At 39.3% G+C, this 20,264-nt stretch overlaps 1 protein-coding gene across 1 annotated transcript in view; it reads right to left on the reverse strand.

Moving 5' to 3' along the window:
• The window catches only part of USP9X (ubiquitin specific peptidase 9 X-linked), a 144,891-nt gene that overhangs the window by 97,088 nt on the left and 27,539 nt on the right, over window positions 1-20,264 (reverse strand). Inside the window, 3 exon segments of the mRNA XM_033201721.1 lie at window positions 2,590-2,669; window positions 4,908-5,053; window positions 10,238-10,491. Of these exon segments, the coding sequence (XP_033057612.1) occupies window positions 2,590-2,669; window positions 4,908-5,053; window positions 10,238-10,333 (322 nt within the window). The 5' untranslated portion in view covers window positions 10,334-10,491.

The following is a 20,264-nucleotide window of genomic DNA, read 5'->3' on the forward strand; positions in this document are numbered from 1 at the left end:
AAAAAATACAAAAAACTAGCCGGGCGAGGTAGCGGGCGCCTGTAGTCCCAGCTACTCGGGAGGCTGAGGCAGGAGAATGGCGTCAACCCGGGAGGCGGAGCTTGCAGTGAGCTGAGATCCGGCCACTGCACTCCAGCCCGGGCGACAGAGCGAGACTCCGTCTCAAAAAAAAAAAAAAACAAAAAAAAAAACAAACAAACAAAAAAAAAATTTGGAACTTGTCAAAAATAACTGTGGTCTCAGAAAAAAAAAATATGGTGGAGGGAGGAATACACGTCCACTGAATGTCAATGCTATTAAATGAAATACCATTAATCAGTGTTTACCCATCATTTTACAGTCAAGACTTAGAACATCCTTAGCACAGAAGTCTTCCAAAATTTGCTGATATGCCCAAAAGAAAGAAAATCAGTATATTGAAGCGATATCTGCACTACTATGTTTGATGCAGCACTGGTCACAATAGCCAAGATTTTGAACCAACCTAAGTATTAATGGACGAATGGATAAAGGAAATGTGGTACATATACACAATGGAGTATTATTTAGCCATTAAAAAAAATGAGATCCTGTCATTTCCAACAACATGGATGGAACAAAAGGTCACCATGGTAAGTGAAATAAGCCAAGCACAGAAAGACAAACATCACATGTTCTCACTCATTTGTGGGATCTAAAAATTAAACACTGAACTCACAGATGTAGAGAATAGCAGGATGGTTAATAGGTACAAAAAATAGAATAAGACCTAGTTACTTGTTAGCACAAAACAGGGAGTACGGTAAAAAAAAATAATTTAATTGTACATTTTAAAATAACTAGAGAGTATAACTGGATTGTTTGAAACACAAAGGATAAATGCTTGAGGTAATGGATACTCTTATCTATCCTGATGTGATTATTACGCATTGTATGCCTGTATCAAAATATCTCATTACCCCAAAATATATACACCTACTATATACCCATAAAAAGTAAACATTTTTAAAATAAAAAAGATATTTTGTTTAGAAAATTTTGATGAATTGGTGAATAAACGCGTAAAAGAACAAAAAATTTTGAGTGGTGAAAACAACCGTAACCTGTCCGTGTGTTACATTTTCACTTTGGTATACTTCTACAGGATTAATGAGGCATAAGGACACGTTCTTTAAACAAAAGAGGGGAATTATTATAAACCAAACTTTCTCTTGCCATCGAGTTGTACTTAAACATGTTAATTTTGACAATAATCAATTTCAATTGTGATAGTGCCTATTGTTAACTATAACATATCCATAGCCATCCTATTTCAGAAAATGTTACTGCTTTTTAATCTGCAGTATCTTAAAACATGAATTGAAAATTATTACAATAGTAGTCCTCTGTTAGATAACTCGACTGCACCTAAAGTAGACCAAAGACATTGGGGTAAAAAAAAAGATTAATTCCAGCATTAAACTTTTTCTTCTGGACAACTGAGTAAAAACACCAGATTTCCTTTTGTTGGTTTAACAAAAACAGACTTCATCTTTCAATTCTCTAAGAGAAAAATCACACCTTTCCTGTGTATTAAAAAAAAAAAAATTGGCTGGGTACAGTAGCTCATGCCTGCAAATCCCAGCACTTTGGAAGGCCGAGGTGGGAAGATCGCTTGAACCCAGGACTTCAAGACCAGCCTGGGGAACCAGTCTGTCTCTACAAAAAAAAAAAAAGAAAGAAAGAGGAAAAAGAGATTAGTCGGGCACAGTGGCTCATGCCTTATAATCCCAGCACTTTGGGAGGCCAAGGCGGGTAGATCACCTGAGGTCAGGAGTTCGAGGCCAGCCTGGCCAACATGGCGAAACTCTGTCTCTTCTAAGAATACAAAAATTAGCCGGGCATGGTGGTGGGCGCCTGTAATCCCACCTACTCGGGAGGCCGAGGCAGGAGAATCACTTGAACCCAGGAGGTGGAGGTTGCAGTGAGCCAAGATTACGCCACTGCACTCCAGCCTGGGCCACAAGAGCGAAATTCCATCTCAAAAAAAAAAAATTAGTGGGCATGATGGTGCATGCCTGTGTCCCACTCAGGAGGCTGAGGTGGGAGGACTGCTTGAGCCCAGGAGGTAGAGATTGCAGTGAGCTGTGATCACATCACCACACTCCAGCCTGGGTGACAAAGCAAGACCGAATCTTACAAATATGTAAGCGAGACAGTTTATTTTAAAAGTACAATATTAACGAAATGGTAATTTTTACCTGAAGGATTACGAATGAAAATTTTACTAGGTACAAAGAGCCACACATCCTAATTCACTGTCATTTTAGTAAAGCAGTCAAAGGGCAAGTGTAAATAATTTGTAGACTTAGACAGTACATATTTTGAGGACAGAAATGACTCAAGATAAATTACAAGGGGGGCAGGGGGCAGATATGTCTGGAGTCCATCACACCATCCATCATTTATAGGGTACTTAATTGTAAAATATTCTTCTGTATATTATTTCCCATAACAGATAAGACCCTCAATTAAATGGAGGAAAACAAATCCATTTCACCCGCTTTTGGGATAAAGTAAAAGCACATCTAGTAGCATACATTATAGAAAGCATAAAAACATATAACTTACCTTTTTTACTAAGATCAATAGCAGCTTCTAAAAGCACTTCTAATTCCCCTTTTGGCAAAACTGGAACCACCCATCGAGGCCTAAAAGTTTTATAAAATAAAACATGCTTAATGGTTGTACACTAAAAGAGGCACTACAAATGAGCTACTAATTATAATTATCTTGCTATGAAAATATTTAATATTAAAATAATATTAAAATATTAAGACAAGGTTGGCGGAATATCTGCTTTCTGGGAGTAAGCACCATCTGTTGTCTCTACAAACTTTTACAGGTACTGTCAAAAGATACAGCAATAAGAGAGGGAAGAAAACTAAATTATTTTGATAACTTAAGATATAAAACTATTATAACAATCAAATATTAACTAATTAGGTATCAGGGATATTTCTGTTAAAATTCACAGGGAAGTGCTCTTTCGGGAATCAGATCAAAGGAGACATGATAAACCTCTTCGTTGCACCGCCCCCACTCCTCCTGCTTTTTTTTTTTGTGGTAAGAGACAGGGTGGCCTAGAAGCGGTGGCTCACACCTGTAATCCCAGCACTTTGGGAGGCCAAGGCAGGCGGATTACCTGACATTAGGCATTCGAGACCAGCCTGGCCAACATGGTGAAACCCCGTCTGTACTAAAAATACAAAAATTAGCCAGGCATGGTGGCACATGCCTGTAATCTCAGCTACTCGGGAGGCTGAGGCAGAAGAATCACTTGAACCTGGGAGGCGGAGGTTGCAGTGAGCCAAGATCGTGCCACTGCACTACAGCCTGGGCAACAGAGAGAGACTCTGTCTCAAAAAGAAGAAAAGAGATCGAGACCATCCTGGCCAACATGGTGAAACCCCGTCTCTACTCAAAATACAAAAATTAGCTGAGCATGGTGGCGCACTCCTGTAGTCCCAGCTACTCAGGAGGCTGAGGCAGGAGAATCGCTTGAACCGAGGTGGCGGAGGTTGCAGTGAGCCGAGATCACACCACCGCACTCCAGGCTGGTGGCAGAGTAAGACTCCGTCTCAAAAAAAAAAAATCATTTGTATTTTTCTCCCCACTGAGAACTTGGCTAATAATATGCAACTTCAGCCTAAGAAGTATTTTACTACCAATCACTAACCACCAGACAAGTATAGAAAACCAACAAACAATACAACCTTCTGCTGTGGGTATAGAGAATGTCAGGGACCACCATTAAACATAATTATATACCGTTACTATAGGCACCTGCCAGAATCACACAATGTATTCTTGTAAATATATAATTAAAAACAATGGATATTAATAGGAAAAATATTCAAGATAAATGAAAGCAAGTTACAAAATTATAGTAAGAATCCTGTATTTATAGAAAAATCAATTCATATATGATAGTAAACACAAAGGCAATCTGGAGAATGTACTAATTGTTAACAGTAATTTTTGGCAGGAATATGTGTATGTAAGGGGGAAAGTATAGAAAAGTTTACCTACACAAAATATTTCTGTTTAACAATGCATACTCATTATTTATGTATTTAGATTTTTTTTTTAATGCAAAGGATTTCTATTTCCTCTCACATTATGCATTTAATAGTGTTGACTTATTTTTAGAAAATGAAATTAAAAAAAAAAAACTCAGTAAAGCAAGTGCCTTTAAGAACATGTGTTTTCATTACTTTCCTTTTGGGTAGTGAGGGGGAAATGTGTCACACCTTCCTGGCACTCACTTGTTGAGCCCACAGTCAAGACCACAGTCATATGGGATTCTTTGATGTGCTCTTCCCTAGCCTCTTGAAATCTTTTTCTTCCTCTGCACAAAAGCTTAAAGCTTCACTCTCTTGGAGTTTTCCTCTAAATAATCAAAGTGTGTGGGGGTGGGATAGGGTGGTTGTTTGTACTACAAGTGTGAAAAATTATATTCTGAACTGTTCCCTGAGATGAAGACCAAAAAAAGGAAACATCTAGGATGGTTAAATGGCTCAAACTAGTCAAGAGTTCACTAGGATCAGGTTCTGAGGAACTCAATGTCCTCATGACCTGATTTACCTCAGGCCATCCCAAAATTATGAAAGTCATCCAGCAACCAAGAGACCAATGAGAAAAAAACTTCATAAACTCTCCAAGAGGGAAACTGAACATACAATTTTACTTCAGAAACAAACCAAGCAGGGTCATCATCATTAATGTGAAAATTTTACTAACACTGTCACTCCCTTTCATTTATTAAATCCATTAAGAATCATGAGTTATAAAACACTTGGCAGTGACGAAGCTGTAAAGACTATTAAGGAGGCAGTGGGGTTACTTTCCTGTCTGCTCTCTTTCTTATGTGTTACACACCAACTCACCTGTTGATCATGTCATCCAACTTGGCCAAGTCAGTATGTGGAAATGCAGGTTCCTCGTCTTCAAGCTGTGGTGGGGCATCACCTTGACCTTGCTCATCTGGGGGAGTTGCCGGGGAATTTTCATTGGAAGAATCAGGCGATGAAGTCTTAATTAAAAATTAAATATTCCACATTTAAGTTTCTATAACATATGTAAAACAGTAATCCAAACACCAACACAGACAAGCATTGCAGATTTTAAAATTCAGTAAATAGCCCTACATATCCATGGGTTCTGCATCTGCAAAGTCAACCAACAACCTTGGATCGAAAATATTCAGGAAAAATTGAATATGTGCTGAATATGTACAAACTTTTTTGCTTGTCATGATTCCCCAAACAATACAGCATAATAACGATTTATACAGCATTGACACTATATTAGGCATCATAAGTAATCTAGAGATGATGTGAAGTATATACAGAAAGATGTACATGAGTTATATTCAAATACTAAACCATTTTATATCAGGGACTTGAGCATACACCAATTTTGCTATCCAAGTGGTAAGAGGTCCTGAAACCAATCTTCTATGAATACTAAGGGACAACTGTATTGCAAATTTTTACAAAAGATAAAATAATTGAAAGTTTATGATGTTTCAGGCCATCTCTGTACTACTGTGCTTTAAAATAATTTCATTTAATTCTCAACAACCTAATGAAGTATGCTACTGCCATTTAATAGATGAAAAAAACTCAGACAATAAGTAGCCCAAGATCACACAACTCAAATTCTATACTCAGGATTTGAATCAAAGTCTAAATAGTTTGTGTTCTTAATCATAACGTGTACTGCCTCTCTGCTTACATTTCCCATTATATGAGCCATGACAGAAATTATTCTACAAATATGATACATCTCATTTTACACATTATAATTTATAACTTCTACTTTTTTTTATTTGAAGGGGGGAAAATGTAATTATTTCCATAATTTCCCTACACCCAAACTATTACTCAAACAACAATTATTTAGAAGTTCATGATTATGGTTTTTAAGTAAGTAAATCACTTTCAACTAACATGGCTATTTTTCCACTTCTTTTAGTCTTCATTTTTAGCATGTCTATCTCTCCCCCCTGCTTTAGCAGTGCATAATATTTTCACAACTAAGTGAATGAACTTTTATGACCTTTACTCTTAATTCAGAAAGCAGGTGGTATCTTCTCTTTCAAAATGAAACTAACCTAAATTTTAAACTGATTTTTACTCATGTGTTCTTGAATTTTCTATTCACTGTAGGCTGATGGTCCTTTAAGAGAAAAGGGCCCCTCGCCCTAACACTCAAGCATCTATTGAACGGTTGTAAAATAAAGAGTTGCATAAGTAAGCACTTGCACGAAGACAGATGAGTTTACCAGCATTAATATGTTTTACTTACAAAGTTTATATATGAACTCATATGGTCAATTAGTAACTAAATCGTGAACTTCTACTTAAGATGGAGAACACTGTGCAGGTGCCCACAGAGCTGGTCTCAAGGCAAAGGAAACTACAGCACAGAAGTCAAGTGTTACAAGTCCAACAAAAATGTCTGATGTGAAGTATGTAACTTTGGAAGTCTGCTTTATTATTATTTAACTCCTCTCCCCCCGACATAGTTTATACATGCTCATAGAAAATAGAAAATATAAAAAATAAAATTTAAAACACCTGTAATTCCACACCTATAAACATCACCGATATTTATTTCCTTGTAATCTTTAAGAGTAAATAAAAACTGTCCATATATATGTTCAATAAAACTGGAATTATACTTAAGTCTGTGTCCTTTTCCATTCAATGTATCTAGGTATTCAATATTTTTGATCATTAGAAATCTTAAAAAAATATTAATGGCCAGATAATATTGCATGAATTAAACAAAATTAAGGAGACATTTAGTATTTGGTATTTTTTACTGCTAACAAACATAAACATAGCTGTAATGAATGTTCTCATATATAAACCTTTGTGTTGAACTTCAACTTTTCCTTAGGATAGGATCCTGGATATATAATTACCAGAACAGTATAAACAATTTCTTTGAAGGCCACTGACATATACTGCCAAATTTCATTTCAGAAAATCTGCACCCTCCCAGCAACCGCATCCAAAAGTGTTCATCCCACGGTGCCTCTGCCAAGGCTGTTTCATTTCTCAAGTTTTACTACATACTAAAGCCTAAAATTCTCTAAGAGAATTCTTTTAAAGGCATGCTTAAAAAAATTTAAGTGAAAAATCTGATTTTAGAAATTCCTTTTATGCCAGCACATAAAAAGCATATCCAAAAAGTGAGCCCTAAATTGAACAGTGATTAACACTTTGGTTGCTGTTTCTTGGTACAACCGTGTCAGATCTTGTAAAATAAAATCCTAACATTAATAAATAGAGAAAAACAAAATGTTAGGGTGAGGGATAATGTAATTTGTTTCATTCCTTTGTTATTTTAAATTACCAGTCATCTTAAAAAATGTAAAGTTTTTAGAAGAAAAGGAACACAACGTAGACATAGAATATTAGGTTGAATACTACAAACCCAAGAGCTCTAAAAATCATCAAGTACATCTTAAAATAAGAGTACGGTTAAATAAAAGGTTTAGATTTTTGTCTAAAGCCATGCAAATCAGAAACATTGCAAAAGAAGTTAGAATTCCACAGACAATGCAGGTATAAAATGGAAAAAAAGAGGGAAAGATATTGGAACTCTAACTACTAGCTTCTGGTTTAAAATTGGAAATCTTTGGCATCCAAACTCAAACCTCTGACTATGCTTTTAAAAACCCGAATACTGGCTAACAAATGTATGATACAGGAAGGACTTAACTCTGTCCAAGACCTGTGACCAAACGCTTTAATGTTTTATGTCTCGAAAATGGGAACTAGAGAGGAAAAGGAATAAAACTGACACACTTATTTGGGGGAGAAAAAAACCCCAACTTGTTCACTTCTCTAAAACGGCAGAGGAAGAGGAAAAAGGAGAGACAGAAGCTCTTTTCTATACTACTTATAATAGAATATCTAATCTGTAATAGCTGGACAATAAGAACTTATCCCCAAATAATAGTATAAAAACTTAAAAATAACACTTTTGCCTAAAAACTTACCCGACTCTACACAAACATGTAAAAATTGGAAGCAGCATGTTTGTGATAATTTACACACACCTCAACTAACTTACCTCTAAGCACTGTTTGAGCTGCACATCACAAGTATTAATATTTTGTCATTCAGTTTAATACTTCCCAATACAAAACTGCATATATTAGAAAAGACAACTGAAATCAATCATCTAAATTTCCATTTCAAGAAATGAGAAAAAGAACAGCAAACCAAATCCAAACTAAAAGGAACAGAGATGCGCACGTGTGCGAGAGAAAGAGAGAGTGTGTGCGTGCGTGCGTGTGTGTGTTGGCAGGAGGGGGTGGGGGGAGGGAGTAAAGACAAGAGAGTTGGTTTTTTACAAGGTTTAATGACATTAGTAGTGGTATCAGAAATAAGGAGGCATTACCATAGGTCTCAAGACACAAAAAAGATAATAAAAAGGGTCATTAACAACTTTACCTCAAATTTGAAAATCTGGATGAAATAAACCAATTCCTTGAAAAACACAATTTACCAGAAGACGCTAAAAATTTAAAAATTCCTCCACTTAAAAAAAAATGGATCTGCCAGGCGCAGGTGGCTCATGCCTGTAATCCCAGCATTTTGGGAGGCCAAGGCAGGCGGATCACGAGGTAAGGAGTTCGAGACCAGCCTGACCAACATGGTGAAACCCTGTCTCTACTAGAAATACAAAAATTAGCCAGGTGTGGTGGGATGCACCTGTAATCCCAGCTACTCAGGAGGCTGAGGCAGGAGAATCGCTTGAACGAGGGAGGCGGAGGTAGCAGTGAGCCAAGATCGCACCACTGCACTGCAGCCTGGGCAACAGAACAAGACTCCATCTCCAAATAAAAGAATGGATCTTCAATTAAAACTTTTCCATAAATAAAACCCCAGGCCAGATGGGTCCACCAGTAAAATCTTCCAAACAATTAATGAAAAAATAATAAACTTCGCATAAATTCATCCAGAGAACAGAAAGAGACACACCCTATGAGTTTTGAGGTCAGCATAAAACCTTAATACCAAAATCTATGTTTAGCATTACTTCAATTGATCCTTCTAACAATCCATGAAGTAGTTACACTATTATTACCCTCATTGTACAGATAGACAAACTTGAGGCTTAGAGGTTATATAATTTACCCAGAGTCATAACGCAAATATGGTACAAAGCTGAAATTTGAACGCTAGGCAACATGACTTGGGTCCATGTTCTTTTTATAATCTTATCGTAAATTGACAATTTACAATTGTATGTATTTATGGGGTAGAAAGTGGTGTCATGATTTATGATGGGTCTATGCTAATCATAGGCTACACTGAACAATTTAATGCTTTCCCTCTTAGAATTGACACATGGCTTAAATTTTAATGACTGACAGTTAAGCCGCCAGAAAAAGACTACATAATCAAGGATTACCATCTACACCACTTGAGCTTTCTTGTTACTATGCAAGACCTATGTTCATTTTTCTTTTTTTTTGGAGATGGAGTCTCACTCTGTCACCCACGCTGGAATGCAGTGGCGCCATCTTGGCTCACTGCAACCTCTGCCTCATGGGTTCAAGGGATTCTTCTGCCTCAGCCTCCTGAGCAGCTGGGGACTACAGATGCGCACCACTACACCCAGCTAATTTTTGTATTTTTTAGTAGAGACAGGGTTTCACCATATTGGTCAGGCTGGTCCCGAACTCCTGACCTTGTGATCCACCTGCCTCGGCCTCCCAAAGTGCTGGGATTACAGGTGTGAGCCACCACGCCCGACCTGTTCACTTTTGTTAATCAAAACTTAAAATAACAGTTGCTTCACTAAGTATTTAGAACACGTTCCATCATTTAGTACCCCAACAGTAGACCTACCAGTGTAGGTTTTGGTTTTTCGGGGTTTTTTTTGCGACAGAGACTAGCTCTGTCACCCAGGCTGGAGTACAGTGGCGCTATCTCAGCTCACTGTAACCTCAGCCTCCCAGGTTAAAGTGATTCTCTTGTCTCAGCCTCCCAAGTAGCTGGGATTACAGGCGCACGCTACCACGCCCGGCTAATTTTTGTAGGGTTTCACCCTGTTGGCCAGGCTGGTCTCAAACTCCTGACCTCAAGTGATCCGCCTGCCCTGACCTCCCAAAGTGCTGGGATTACAGGTGTGAGCCACTGAGCCCAGCCCCACTCCACTGTAGCTTTAACTAGTATCTTCAACATCCTACCTGATTCTGTTGGAGGGGGGGCTGAGACTGTCCATCAGGAGCCTGGCCCTGGTTGTCATTCCCTCCGACCGGAGAGCCACGAGTCGTGGCTGTCATACTCGACACAGGGCAGATCTTTGCAATTTTGTCTGCTTATGTAGTTGTCTTGAGAAAAGAAATTATAGTCCACTTATAGAAGATGAAGTACCAGCATTTGTCAGTCTTAAAAAGGTCCAATTCAAGAATAAACCATCTTGCAGAGACCATTGCATAACCTACAAATAGAAAGGGAAAAAGTAATTGGTTTTAGACATAAAAAAACATGAATTATCGAACTGTTCAAATTTAGTATCATCAGTGAATCTAGTCAGGAAAAAGGGGCTATAGAAATAAGATAAAGTAAAAAGCTGAAGTTTCATTAATACTTACATTTAACTTAAAACTGATAATGTTACACCGGCCATTATACCAAGAAAACAAACATAGCCTCCTGGAAATGACGCCAAAGGCAATATATCAAACTACTTGTCATTTTAATTAAATTAAGAAAGGGCAAAAACTATCTGTTTTCAATTTGCTGATGCATTCATTATACTGCAAGAATAATAAGGACAGGAGGTATGATGGTGGGGTCCCTGGCGAGGGCTCAAGCCTGGACCTGTAGCCCTAAATGAGAACAGGCATTCCTGTTTTCACACCCAAGTGTTCCCTTTTGGCCTGCCACGCACCCCTATCCTGTGCCCATATAAACCCCAAGCCCCAGGCTCCAAAAGCAGAAGAGTGGCAGAGCAGCGTAGCACAGCAGAGAAGAAGAGAAGTGAGGAAGTGTCTAAAGGTGGAGAGGAGGTTGAAGCTGGGGCGGTTGGAGATTGGCTGAGAGATAGCCAAACTCCAGGAGAAGATCATCTTCCCACTCCATCCCCTCTCACCAGCTCCCCATCCCACTGAGAGCCACTTCCATCAATCACTCAATAAAATCTCCACATTCACCATCCTTCAAGTCCCTGTGACCTGGTTCTTCCCGGACACAGGAAAAGAACTCAGGATGCCCTAAATGCGGGAACCCAAAAAGGATGTCACACTGACTCTTTTCTGAGCTGTTTAACACTTATGCTGGGACAACAGGGCTAAAAGAGCATAGTAACACTCCTAGACACTGCTGTGGGACCAGAGCCCAAAAGCGCTCTCCCTGGCTCCTGTACCTGCTCACCTGTGAGCTCCCCTTCCCATAAGAGGAATAAACAAGCCACATCCCTGTCACACGTCCCGTCCTGTGAGGGGGTCAGGGAAGTCTCCTGTTTCAATAACGTGTACTAAGACAAAGTATAAAGTAATTTTTTAAAACATTTTAAGGAAGGCTGCACAACTAACATTTATTACTGATACTAGGGCATTATAAATGGTTTTTTTAAACAAGCTTCCAAGTGCTTTTAACATTAACACTTTGGAGAGAAACATCAGAGGTGCACGCATACAGAATAAGACCACGTAGAGATGCAGCAAAAAGGTGGCCACCTGCAAGCCACAGAGAAGAAACCAAGCCTACCAACACATTGATATTGGGCTTCTGGCCTTCAGAATTGTGAGAGAACAATTTCTGTTAAGCTCCCCACCCTCTCCACCCCCTACAAACAAAAAACCCTGAAAACCCCAAAAACCTCTGGCAAAATTTTCTTTAAGAGGGTTCAAAGTACATAACACTCCAATACAACTTAATTTGTCAGATGATCTCAGCTCTCTACTTTGGCAAGGTTTTGACTCCAGCCACTCCTAGAGCCAGGGTTAGAAGGCCACAACTGTTTAAGAACAGGGAACTCTTCTTTACAACCTGACCAGCAAACAAGTATAGAAAAATGCTACCAAATCCTCAATTCTATATTCATTGTATCAGTAGCCCTCTTCAGCTGCACAATAAAATCACTTCAGGTGATTTTATTTAAAACACTGATGCCCAGGTTCCTCTCCAGATGGAACAAATTACAGTATCTGGGAGTGAGGCCTAGGTATCAGTACTTTGCAAAAAATCTTCCCCAGTGAATGACTCTAACATGCCACCAGATAGAGGAAACTTAACTGATTGGTTCTAACTCATTGGCTCTCAAGAGATTAAGAGAGACTTCCCACAAGCATTGCAAAGTTTCTTTTTTTTATTTTTTTTATTTTTTTTTTTTGAGACGGACTCTCGCTCTGTCGCCCAGGCGGAGTGCAGTGGCGCGATCTCGGCTCACTGCAAGCTCCGCCTCCCGGGTTTACGCCATTCTCCTGCCTCAGCCTCCCGAGTAGCTGGGACTACAGGCGCCCGCCATCTCGCCCGGCTAGTTTTTTGTATTTTTTAGTAGAGACGGGGTTTCACCGTGTAGACCAGGATGGTCTCGATCTCCTGACCTCGTGATCCACCCGTCTCGGCCTCCCAAAGTGCTGGGATTACAGGCTTGAGCCACCGTGCCCGGCCGCAAAGTTTCATTTCTAAGTTTTCTAATCATGACCTGGCTTAAGACATTCAAGACCAAACGTACACCATGATATATAAAACATACCTGGGGCTTGCTTCTGTAATATTAATACCGAAGTATTTTTCACCAGGCACTTAGGTTACTAAACCACTGCAGGAAGTTTCCAAGTGCTTTGCCACAACTCACTTGATTCTCATACCCAGTCTATGCAGCAAAGAAACTGAGTAGTATCTCCATTTTACAGGGTCAAAAATAAGAGACAGCAGGGGCTTGCCCAAGTTATGCAGAACAGACTCTAATTCAGATCTGACTCTAAGACTTCTTCCTCTTCAAGTTCTCTATCATTGTCAAAAAAAAGTTGACGTACATTTTAACCCCCGCCTCCACCCAACATACACACAAATTATAGGTAGATTAATGAGGAAAATGTAAACTATAGAAAGTGCTAGAGGAATATGTTTAAAATCAGGAGCAGTGGCTCACGCCTGTAATTCTAGCACTTTGGGAGGCCAAAGGCAGGCGAATCACTTGAGGTCAGGAGTTCAAAACCAGCCTGGCCAACATGGTGAAACCCCATCTCTACTAAAAATACCAAAAAAAAAAAAAAAAAATTAGCCACTCATGGTGGCTCACCCCTGTAGTCCCAGCTACTGAGGAGGCTGAGTCAGGAGAATCACTTGAACCCAGGAGGTGGAGGCAGCAGTGAGCTGAGATGGGGCCACTGCACTCTAGCCTGGGCAACGCAGCGAGATCCTGCCTCAAACAAACAAAAAAACTTGACTAAAGCACACACAAAAACTGATTTTTAAGATATGTCCTCCTGTAGGCAAAATTCAGAGGCTTCAGGAAGAAGTCAGATTTTTCTCTGAAAAATTAAAGAGCAAACAGTAGAAGAAAATATCTGTAAACTATATATGTCCAACAAATTACAAAATAAAGACACCTCAGTAGAAAAACAGGCAAAGGGTATGTAGGCTTCTCAGAAAAAGAAATAGAAATGACTAATAAATACATGAAATAAGACGTAATTTTAAAATAGAGCTTTTCACATGTTAGGCACTGTTTGTAGCACTGTAATCCTTACAAATGTATATAGTAGGAACTAGTATCATCTCTCTTCACAGGTAAGGAAAGGGAGGCACAGAGAGCAAAAGTAAATTACCTGTATCAGTAAGTACTAAGTGGCAAAATGGGATTCGAACCCAGGGAGTCCATAGCTCTTAAATGCTACACTAGCCTGCCTCTCAACCTCATTAGTAATTGTGAAAATGCAAATTACAAAACCAAGATTTGTTCCACTAATCAAACTGGCAAAGCAAAACAAAGCTTTAAGACTGATACTATCAAGTACTGGTGAGTCTAAGACATAGAAGCTCTTTAAACACATAAAGTGGAAAACAAAAATGAAAAAGTCTGGTTTAAGCAGTCCCTCTTTCGCTTTTGTTATCCATTTTATACACCCTAAATTACAAAAAGTGTTACGTGAAGCAGACATTTTTAAAAACCTTGAGAAACTTGCCTATCATTTTCCTTAGTCACTTTGGGTCTGCTGACAAATTATGTGAATGATTATTTTCTTTTTGGAGACAGAGTCTTGCTCTGTCACCCAGGCTGCAGTACAGTGGTGCAATCTTGGCTCACTGCAACCTCCGCCTCCCGGGTTCAAGCAATTCTCCTGCCTCAGCCTCCCAAGTAGGTGGGACTACAGGCCCGTGCCACCGCCACCAGGCTAATATATGAATGATTACGTTCTTGGCACTCAAAATACTAGCTAACCAATTCAACTTTATTCTTGTCTACCTCAAATCTGCTCCAGTTTCTTCTTCTTCTTGTCCCTCAGCCTGGGGTCATGATCCCATTGTATACCCTCTCCAAGGGATGATGCTCCAATCATCATCATCCCCATCAATCTTTTCCCAGCCTGTGCTTGAATCTTCCCTACTGAAAATCACCAGTGTCTGCCCTTCCCCTTTCCCACAAGTCATAACACTGTCTCCATCTCCCCTTTTCTTTCTTTTTAAATAAATGTGATGGAGACAGAGTAGCTAAGTTGTAAATTTTGGGTTTTTGGTTGTTGTTTTAAGACCCAGGCTGGTCACGAGATCCTGGGCTCAAGCAATTCTCCCTCCTGGCCTCCCAAAGTGCTGGGATTACAGTTGTGAGCCACCATGCCCCACCCATGTCGCCTTTCACTTTGCCCATTCTCACCTGGCTCCACCCAAAGTTACTAAAACTAAAACTGCTTTAAGCCAGAAGGTCTTAATTGAGATGTAGGGATGGGCTTGAAGATTAATTCCCCTAAAAATTACATACAAAGCTTCTGAGTATGTGCATTAGGGGAAGCACGAGAAGAAGGTCCAATGTTCTACTTACTAATTGACAAATCAAATAACTGCTTCTCAATATTCACCCTGTTTGCCCTCTTCTCATCATTAGACACTGACCTCCTCTCCCTTCTTGAAACTCTGAGCTTCCTTGGCCTATATAATCCTGGACTCCAGGTTTCTCGTCCACTTCTCTTCAAAGGAAAGGGATACAGTGGCAGTTCTTACAGTTCTAACACTGAAACTGAGGTGAAAACCACTAGAGAGTTGGCTCTACACGTCTAGAATTCAGGCACAACTTGGGAATCTTGAACACAGATCCAATTAATCACAAAAGGGTAGGAAGAGATGGATTCATCAGCACCACCTGGGAGTCTGGTTTTTTTCCCCGAAAATAAATACAACCTCCACTCCCTACCATCTCCTCCTGAGAGTGACGAGGTAAGCGACTATATATTCCCAAGTGTGGGGCAAGTGGGGAGCCGGGGAGATCACCTTGTCTACTAAGCCAATACTATGTCTCTTTTAAAAGTATTTCCAGGAAGCAATCCAAGGACAAACAAAATGTGGTACATACATTCAGTGGATTATTCAGTATTTTTTAAAAAGAAAGGAAATTGACAGGTGCTACAATATGGGTGAACCTTGAGGATATCATGCTAAGTGAAGTAAGTCATTCACAAATGAACAATATTGCATAATTCCACAAACATGGGTACCCGGATTAGTCACACTCGTACAGAAAGTAGAATGATGGTTGCCAGAGGCTGGGGGGATAAGGGGTTATTGCTTAAGGGGTACAGCATTTCAGTTTGGAAAGAAGAGAAATTCTGGAAATGGATGATGGTAAGCATCCCACAATGTGAATGTACTTAATGCCACTGAATTGCAAACTTAAAAATGGTTAAAATCTGCCGAGCACAGTGGTTCATGCCTGTAATCCCAGCACTTTGGGAGGCTGAGGCAGGTGGATCACTTGAGGTCAAGAGTTCAAGAACAGCTTGACCAACATGGTGAAACTCGTCTCTACTAAAAATACAAAAAATTAGCCGGGCGTGGTGGCTCACGCCTGTAATCCCAGCACTTTGGGAGGCCGAGGTGGGCGGATCATGAGGTCAGGAGATCCAGACCATCCTGGCTAACACGGTGAAACCCCATCTCTACCAAAAATACAAAAAATTAGCCGGGCGCGGTGGCAGGCGCTGTAGTCCCAGCTACTCGGGAGGCTGAGGCAGGAGAATAGCGTGAACCGGGAGGCGGAGCTTGCAGTGAGCCGAGATGGCACCACTGTACTCCAGCCTGGGTGACAGAGTGAAACTCCATCTCAAAAAAAAAAAAAAAAAAAAGGTTAAAATGATAAATTTTATGTATATTTTCCCACAGTAAAATTGTATATATAGAATACTCGCTGTTCCTTATCCTGCAGTTCTTTAGCATTTGGAGATCATTTGAGCTAACATAGCTCAAAATTATATTCTCATATTTTTATACCCAATATCCTTCCATCTATATGAATTCAGTAACCCTCCATCTATAGACAAATCAGAAATATCTGACAAAAGTCATGGTATAAATATTCTAGACAAAAGTATTATGTGGATAACTAAGGGACTATCCCTTTAAACAAAATAAGATAAATGGGAAAAGTGGCAGTGTGAAGCTCCTCTCTCAAAATACCTTTCTCTCTAAGACCACAGAACAAAATCATCTTCTGCTTATGACAGGACACTCAATCAGCAAAGCCTCAAGTTGCTTGCTCTTATATAGTCTCACCTTTCTAGCTCTTGGTTTCTCTGTTTCTTCTACCCAACAAGCTGTCCTCATTTCTATATTTCCGGTATTGCTGAGCAGGTATGTCAGGTCTCAGCATAGCATACTCCGCTGCATCTCTCTACTACCACATAAAAATTTGATCCCTTTCCCTCAGCACACTAGGATGCAAGATAAAGAGCAAGAAATAGGCATGGAACAATTACAAATAATTTCTGGATTCAAACATAACTCATTCAAAATCCCACTTCTGTCACTTACAATCTGCCTATCTTAAAAAGAGAGTAACAACGTCTCTCATTCTTTTTCCAGGTATTTAAAATTGAGATGCTATTACGCACACAAAAAAAGAAAGCCATGAGAACTGCTTTAATAAAAGGAGTCTCACAAATAGTAAGCATGGTGATTCTCAAAAAAAGTAAATTTTCATTTCCCTTTCTACAATGTACTGTGCAGAGTTCCTAAATATTTGAGGAATGAATCTGAAAATATTGCTTTCAGATATAATTTGGAAAGGTTTGAGCGGAGAAAAAACTTATCACAGATACAATTAAGTTATCCAAGAATAACACCACTACTTTTCTTAATAAATCCTATTCAATACTCAAGTGGTGGAAACAGCTGGGAATCGCACAGCTTTGCTTGATTTCAAGCAGCAGTCCCACAACTCTAAAAGAGCCTGTTTTTTATGTCACAGAGACTTAGGCATACCTAGCAGGGCTAGAACAAGCTCTCTACCAAGTCAAAGCAGCAGTATCCTACACACAACTGAACAACTTAGTAATTATTCAAATCATTCAATATTTGACACAGTAGCAATCACTTTCTATAGGCATGCTCAAATACAATGAATCACAGTGTGAAAATTTACCACATGAAGTTTTACGCTTTATTTCATAAAAACAAATTATACAAACAGAATGCATCTCGAATTTTCTGCAATGGGAAATACAACCAAAATGGTGATTTGATTGCCTCTAGGAAACACAGCACTTTTTCATATTCAAACTTAGCATCCTAACATCTTCCATAATAGGAAAAGCATCACCTTTACCTAGATAAAGGCTGGACTGTATTAAGTAATCTAGCACTCCATGAACAGCAAACCATTTACTTTAAACTTTGCAGAACTGAATTTCTCCAGCAGCTTTCACAGAGGGCCTTAATACCAGAGAATTCCTTTCGGGACAAAGAATTGTCCTTTCTTACCCAGTCATTATCCCAACTCTGCTAAAATTTGCCCTATGTCCCAGAATCTGTCTCCTTTTATACAGCTCACTGAAATCCTCTGACTTGATATATGATCCTAGGATACTTAAGATTTTCTTCTCTAAATTTTTTTTATCCAAAAAAAGATGTTTAAATACTCAAAGCTCAGAATTGTGTACTGAGCATCTACAATGGGCCACATATTGTTCTAATCATAGGAGAATATATGGAAGTACATAGTGCATCAAATATCTCTGCTTTTGTAGAACATTACAGACTGAGGACAGAGACAATAAACAAGCAACAGCAATTCCAACTCCTACCCGATTATTTCCCTTATTGGACATCAAAGTGAGTTGAGTTTCTTAGAAAACAATTTGATAAATCATCCTTAAGCTCATACACGGAAATTATCTTGACTTGTGAATTTTGCCTATTCCGGTTTTATGTACCAATAATCAAAGGGAATTACTTCTTTCTTTCAAATTTCTATGTTTAACTGACATCTATAACCCTTGTTTTTCCATTCTTAAAATATTTGACTCACTAGAGACAAGAGACCTAACTGTATAACACAAGCTATACTTAGCCTTCACCAGTAGAGGGCAGCAGACCTCACTACTTTCTTTTCTTTTCTTTTCTTTTTTTTGAGACAGAATCTTACTCTCTTGCCCAGGCTGGAGTGCAGTGGCACGGTCTTGGCTCACTGCAACCTCTGCCTCCTGGTTTCAACTGATTCTCCTGCCTCAGCCTCCCAAGTAGCTGGGACTACAGGCATGCGCTACAATACCGGGCTAATTTTTGTATTTTTAGTAGAGATGCGGTTTCACTATGTTGGCCAGGCTGGTCTATAACTCCTGACCTCGTGATCCGCCTACCTCGGCCTCCCAAAGTGTTGGGATTACAGGCGTGAGCCACTGCGCCCGGCCCATAAATAACTTTTGATTCTTCAGAAACTTAACTACTAACAGCATACTGCTGACAAGAAGCCTTACTGATCATAAAGAGGCAACTAATACATTTTGTTACATGTATACTGTATTCTTACAATAAAGCAAGCCAGAGGAAAAAAGTTAAGAAAATCAGAAGGAGCCGGGGGTGGGTGGGGGTGGTGGTGACTCAAACACACCTGTAATCCCAGCACTTGGGAGGCTGAGGCAGGCGGATCACTTGAAGTCAGGAGTTTGAGACCAGCCTGGCCAATATGGTGAAACCCCGTCTCTAATAAAAAATGCAAAAAAAAAATTAGCCAGGTGTGGTGGTGTGTGCCTGTAATCCCAGCTACTGGGGAGGCTGAGGCAGAGAATCGCTTAAACTCAGGAGATGGAGGTTGTAGCAAGCTGAGATCGCACCACTGCACTCCAGCCCGGGTGACAGAGCAAGGCTCTGTCTCAAAAAAAAAAAAAAAAGAAGAAGAAAAAAATCAGAAGAGAGAAAATATTTATAGTACTATACTGTATTTACCAATACAGTAATATTACAACATCTGTTTACAAGATCAATCATCTGAAATGGTGGACAACCACAGCTGCAGACCTCAGACCTCAATCTATGGTACCTATCAAGCAATTCAACTTTTTCTCATAACGTCATGACTTTTCTCTGCTTCTTGGGAGCCCATTCGCCAGCACCACTAGTGGCACTTCATGAGTCCCGCAATGTTATTCAAGGTTTATGGTATTGCACTAAACATGATGAAAAATACATGAGAACATGAGAGATCATTTTACGATAGACCATTTACTGGAGAGATGAACTGCTCACGAAGAAATTAGCGTCACATATTTTCATCCGATACTTACAACAAGCTCACCGCAGTAGCAAAAGGAGATGGCTATGAAGCTACAGTAGAAAATGTACTACAGTTAATTTTATGCAGTTATGACTTAATCCATCTTTACATTTGTTTACATTTCTCTCAACTGCACATGGCACCACATGTGGTCTATAAAAACGTTTGTGTGCATTAAGTTTTGATAAACTTTAAATTTTAATAGATTTATGTACATTTCATGGTAGTAAATGGACTAGCATCTACATATGTTTTACACGTTCATGACACACCTTTCTTAATTTTTTCAGTATTTCCAAGCTATGCAGTTCATCCTCGTGTTTTTTTCAAATTGTCACAAATCTCCAAAATATTTTCTAATATATTTATTGAAAAAAATCTGCAGTGTAAGTAGACCACACAGATTGAACCCATGTTGTTCAAGGGTCAACTATATAATGATTTAAAATTATAATGTGAATGTATAAATCAGTTGTTTCATGTTTATTACAATCCAGTAA

The sequence above is a fragment of the Trachypithecus francoisi genome, unplaced genomic scaffold, assembly GCF_009764315.1.
Source record: "Trachypithecus francoisi isolate TF-2019V2 unplaced genomic scaffold, Tfra_2.0 Lachesis_group6, whole genome shotgun sequence".
Classification (NCBI taxonomy): Eukaryota; Metazoa; Chordata; class Mammalia; order Primates; family Cercopithecidae; genus Trachypithecus; species Trachypithecus francoisi.